The sequence below is a fragment of the Gossypium raimondii genome, chromosome 13, assembly GCF_025698545.1.
Source record: "Gossypium raimondii isolate GPD5lz chromosome 13, ASM2569854v1, whole genome shotgun sequence".
NCBI lineage: Eukaryota > Viridiplantae > Streptophyta > Magnoliopsida > Malvales > Malvaceae > Gossypium > Gossypium raimondii.
This window is the reverse complement of record NC_068577.1, coordinates 53,902,131-53,908,130: the sequence shown is the minus strand read 5'-3', so window position 1 is coordinate 53,908,130 and position 6,000 is coordinate 53,902,131. Positions and strand designations below refer to the sequence as shown.

General features: G+C 31.2%; 1 protein-coding gene across 1 annotated transcript; it reads left to right on the top strand.

Annotated features, from left to right (window-relative positions):
- Positions 1-460: 460 nt before the first annotated feature.
- Positions 461-2,567, top strand: LOC105783840 (vesicle-associated membrane protein 711). The gene is made up of 4 exons (XM_012609518.2): positions 461-824; positions 1,308-1,498; positions 1,845-2,008; positions 2,188-2,567. The coding sequence occupies exons 1-4, from the start codon at positions 608-610 to the stop codon at positions 2,276-2,278; spliced, it is 663 nt and encodes a 220-aa protein (XP_012464972.1). The 5' UTR covers positions 461-607; the 3' UTR covers positions 2,279-2,567.
- The last annotated feature ends 3,433 nt before the right edge of the window (positions 2,568-6,000 follow it).

The following is a 6,000-nucleotide window of genomic DNA, read 5'->3' as shown; positions in this document are numbered from 1 at the left end:
TAAACCGATAAGAGTATGATTCAGAGAGAGGTATCAGACTGGTTGACCCACGAATTGGTATGGGCTGGTAGAAGAAGGATAAAAAAATAGATTGAATCGATTTTTTTTATTTTTATGTTTTTAATGATTTATTTAATCGAACCATACAAACAAGTCGTTTGATTAGTTCAACCACCATTTTAGTTTTAAAAACTTTGCTTATATTTTCATTGTATAATTACATATTTATTATTTTATTTATATAAATAAAGGAGTTATTAATAAATAATATATTTAACATAATAATATTATTTTATTTGTATAAATAAAGAAATTTTTAATTAAAAAATTAAAATTTAAATAAAATAAAAAAAACATTAGCAACATGAAAAAAATAAAAACCACAAATTTTTCGGTTGGGAGGGAAATCGAACCTTAGCTGGTTGGGTTATAAATGTAAACATTTAACCACCAGGTCAGGCAACATGACAAGTCAACAAAAGAACGTTTTATTAAAGAAAGAAAAAGAAAGTTGAAGAAGTGAAAGGAAATTCTTAGATAGGAAGCGAAAAGCGTCTGTCTTTTAGATACATCTGTCAAAGCGATATAGGGAGAGTTTCGACTTTAGATGGCGATATTGTACGCGCTGGTCGCGCGTGGATCGGTGATGCTGGCGGAGTTCACGGCGGCGTCGACTAACGCCAGCGCGATCGCCAGGCAAATTCTAGACAAGATACCGGGTGACAACGACATTAACGTTTCGTATTCACAAGATCGATACATCTTCCACGTTAAACGCACCGATGGACTCACCGTTCTTTGTATGGCTGATGAAAGTGCCGGAAGTAAGCCGATTAATTACCTATCTCAGTTTACCTTTTTCTTTTCCATTCTCTGAAAGTGAACTGATATTAGATTAATAGGCTTACGTTTTCAATTTCAATTGCTTTGTAGAGTATTTATGATTGATTTGTTTCTGAATTGAAATGGAAATTATTAGAGATGAAGGTAGCCATTAAGAAGGAAGTTGAACCTTTGTGCTTGGTTGACAATCTAGGGTTTGTTTGAAAGCGCCGTTCTGAGAAGTTATCACTTATCACTCATCTTCTGCTTTTGAATGAATAGCTCCTTTTTAGTGTGTGTATTGAATGATGAGTTAGAGACGATAATTTACATGTTCTTCAGAACATTCCAATGATTTTTTTCACGAATCCAATTGAGAATTTATAACAGTAATTACTTTGTTTCTCTTCTTTGTTAAGAACTTTTTGGTTCAGATAGTGTTAATGATAAATAAGTTTTGGTTGTGGTGGATGTGTTGTTTGCAGGGCGAATTCCTTTTGCGTTTCTTGAAGACATTCATCAGAGATTCGTTAGGACTTATGGCCGAGCAATATTTTCAGCCCTTCCTTATGGCATGAATGATGAATTTTCGAGGGTTTTGAGCCAGCAAATGGAATATTACTCGAGCGATCCTAATGCTGATAGGATAAATCGACTAAAAGGTGAAATGGGTCAGGTAGTTTTTGAATGCTTTGAAATTGGAATCAGGTCATGAGTCAAGTAATAGTATTCTATTTCTTCTGGTTTCTCAATGGCAGGTCCTTTTCCTATTCCACCTTCTAATCATTTATCATTTCCTGTTGAATGCATAAGCATGAGCTTATACCTGCTTTGAAGATGAAATAATTTGCTGCTCATATCACACAATATACATATTTCTTCTTTTGATCAATTTAGCAACCGTTTAACATGTTAAGGTATCCTTGTAATTGTCATATTTTTGGCCTTTGCTCAAGGGCTGTTCCAACTTGTCATTTTCCTATTATGGATACTGGTCTAATGTGCTAATGGTACTCTACTAGGTGCGAAACGTTATGATAGAGAACATCGACAAAGTCTTAGAGAGAGGTGATCGCTTGGAATTGCTGGTTGATAAAACTGCTAATATGCAAGGAAATACCTTTCGCTTCCGAAAGCAAACTCGCCGACTTAGAAACACAGTATGGTGGAGAAATGTCAAGCTTACGTATGCTTTCTGAACTTTAAACCCCCATTTTTCGTATACTTACATGCACTACATTAAGTTTGGAAGTGGAACTTACTAAAGAGGAGCATAGTTTTGCAATAAAAGAGTTAGCTTTATGTGTAAAAGAGATTCTAGGATAGATGAATTTATCCTCTACTCACTCACTTTAAACGTTGCAGGGGTGCTCTGATAATCCTCATCCTAATTATTATTTATGTTGTGCTGGCTTTTGTTTGCCACGGTATCACGCTACCTACTTGCATAAAATGATGTCAACAGGTTTGAGATTTGAACGCCTTTCGCACTCTCATGCTCCCTTGCCGTTACTTTTGTTTCCATTTCCGTTCGTATGGTTTTTAATCTCTGCTTGGGGGTAGCATATCTGGGATCTTTCTGTTTCAACTTCCCCTGTAGTGAGTTGTATTTACATTTTACTTATTCAATGTGAAAGAGTCTCCATGTAACTTTAAATTGGTTCTTTCAAAGACATGGCTTGATGGCATTAAAATTTATGTAAAAGTTACATACATTATATATATATATATCTTATTTGTGAAAAGTCTTCCTTTTTATCACTTCATTGATAGCATGAAGTTGCATAAACGAAGAAAATTTACAAAAGATGAAAATTTTTACAACAGAAATTCTCTCAAAATAAAGCGGAAGCAAACTCCTAAATGAAGAAACAAAAAACGAGTAGAAAAGCCTAAAGAAAGCTAAGCATACCAAGTGTTTGAGTAAATACTCTCAAATATATTCAATAACTTTAAATAAAATAATTATAAATGAGAAGGAAAATCTCTATTTACAGTTGAGCTCCCTTGAATCTAACGGTACAGTTTAAATTACATCAACAATCTTTAAGGATTTAAACTTTGTACAATCTTATTCTTTAAGCTTACAAATATTAACTACGATAATTTTAATTTTATTATAGTGTTTCACTAGGCAGCCAATGCTTTAAGTAGATGGATTTCTGTATATGTTTCACGAATTGTGTCACTTCAAGAGGGTCAAATGAGTCTTATTTAATCAATAGAATGTTTTGTGTGCATCCGTCACGGGTTTCAATCCGTAGCCCGTGACATTCTCCCCCACCCATTCTTGCGACGCTCTTGTAGCGTCCTCATAATGACACTAGTCCAACTCATCTAAAAATGCCATGATGTCTCGACCGATTCTCAACCATTCTATCTGTTGAATAGTTTTGCCCCTCGAAACATTTGTCTCGACTTATGTCTCTATTATCATCTTAATGCCGAAGACTTACCTCAATCAATTAAGTTGGTTTCGATTAATTTGGGTTAGATCGATTATGTCGGTTTTGAGCTCGGTTAGGTTGATTTGAGCAATTGGTTATTAGTTATTGAAATCTATAACCGGACTAACAGACTTAATCAACTTACAATTATTATTTTTAATTTATTTTTAATATAATTTTATATATAATAGAATTTTAATTACCAAAACCCGAAAACAACAACCAACCAGTAAACAAATGCAGAACAACATAGAAACAACATCAACACAAAGTAGCACATCAACAAAATAACATTGAAGGAGCAACAATCTGCAAAATGTAATCAACCAACCAAAATATTTATATCTATATACATATATATTAATCAATCAATATATTTAATTTTCCAACAAGCTATAATTCATAAACTAAATTAAATTGTCAACAATTAAGAAAATAACCTAGAAAACAATCGAAGAATCATCATCATCATTCAGATACTTCACAATTCATTCCTAATATGAAATGATAATAAACAACTAGATACTCAAATTGATGAAATATTATAAAATTATAACAATAGAAAAAAAAATTATCTGTTGAAAATATTTTAGCTCACATCCGATCATCAAAGCAAACAACGACTTGAATTGTTTTTGGTTTAAATGAACTTCTCAAATGTGTGATAACTTTTTTCCCATGCTAAAAGTCAACTCATAAACTATAGTCGATATTGGAATTACAGAAAGATCACAAGCCAATAATGAAAGCTAATAATATCAAATTGAATTTTTGCTCCAATAATCTAGTATATTTATTTTACTATTCAACTTAAGCTCTCATTCTTCCAAATAAAGGTCCAACTATGACTTTTCACTCTCAGTATTGGATGCACTTAAATAATTGTTTATAATCATCACTCTCATCATAATCTCCTCTCAGATCAGCCTGATAAACATTGGATTGTTGTAAGCTAGAATCAACAAGATCATTATCCAAAACATTAGAACTCTTGGCCAAAGAGGAATATGTGGACTTGGAGTTCTTAACATACTCATCAAACAAGAATATAAGAATGGTTTGTACAAAGTCCAAAACATGAGTATCATAGATTGTAGTAAAGCAATTTTGCATATATTTTCATTTATAGGGAAGATCTAAAATTGAAATACATTGCAATACCAAAACATACGTAATTCAATATTTATTAAATTTCTCTTGCATTTGCTTAACAATTAGAGTTAATAAAAGAATGATGACATTTAATTATATCAACCAAGACTTTGTGAATCTTCCAAACTTAGGTTGGATAATTAGAACCAGAAAAAAAACACGTCATATCCTAAAAGACTTTAAAAATTTTACAAAAAATAACAATATTTCTCCGGTCCTTATGAGAAAGTGCAAATATTTGATAAACTTTATCTCATTGACCCCAATAATCTAACACATATTTATAGTAAAGAACAAATTCAAGTATCAAATAAGTAGAATTTCATCACACACACCTAAACGCAACTTCTTTGTCACATTCAAGTGAAAATTTTTTTCGGTCACATCATAAAATCTTTTCTTACGAATTCCCAACTTTTAAGTACTTAATTCCATTTCGAATCTTACCAACAACATCATCATTAAGTGCCACATCAACTTTAACTATAAGTTTCAATGTAGATACACAATATCTAACTTGAAAAAAAATATCATCACACAAAAGAGTTCAATTCGCACAAAAACGATTTTTAAGACAATAAACCATAACATCATTATAAGAAACATGATCCAAAGTGATGCTAAAAATTTTATTGTCTATACCCCACTGAGATAATCATAGAATAAGTTCATCTGTTATATTCAACTATCATACGTAAGAGATAAAACTCTAAACTTAATGATTCTATTTTGTAACTTCTAATTTTGTATGCTTAGAGTCCCAATTATAAAAAAGAAGAAGGCAAATTCGACTATAAAACATAGAAATAAAACATAAACTTTCTTTTTTTTACTAATTCAATTGATGTGAGTTCAAATGTCATCATATGAATATTTTTATTGGTTTGTTTTAAAAATAAAAAAGATTAAAGAATCCTCGAGTAATATAACTTACTTTAATTATGGAAGGACATTTTCGTAATTTCTCTAACCAAGTTGATGCTCGATTGACTTATGACACCAACTCAATTATGAACTTTACTAATAGTATAGATAATTAATATAATTAATATAATTATTTTATAATATAATATTCAGGCCGAGCCAAGCTCGAGCAAAAAAAATCTTGTCCAACGCCCTTCCCGTTTAAAAAACGGGCTTTAATTTTTGTCTAAGCCCATTTTTCAAAGTCCTATATTTTTACTTAAAACCTCCAACCTTTTAATTAGGCCTTAGAACCTAGACGGGTGACCCGACCTATGATCATGTATATCCAGATCTTAACCTAATAGAGAAAATGTAAAAGTGCTCTCAGTTAAACAAAAAAGAATTTTGGTAAATTTTCGCGTCAAACTTCCAAGTCATTTTTAGACACTTTCTCAACATTTTTTAGGCTCAAGTATTGTGATAATTTCAACTAGATTTCTCAATTCCCTTTAAAACTATATATTATAAGTTCAAAATGAAGTTTTGTAGCTCAATTTATAATAAAAATACTGAAATAATGTTGTGTTGAAAATCAAATTCACAAAAAACTTATAAAAATAAAATTTGACCTCACTTTTATCCAATTATTCACTTAATAATATAATAAATAAAA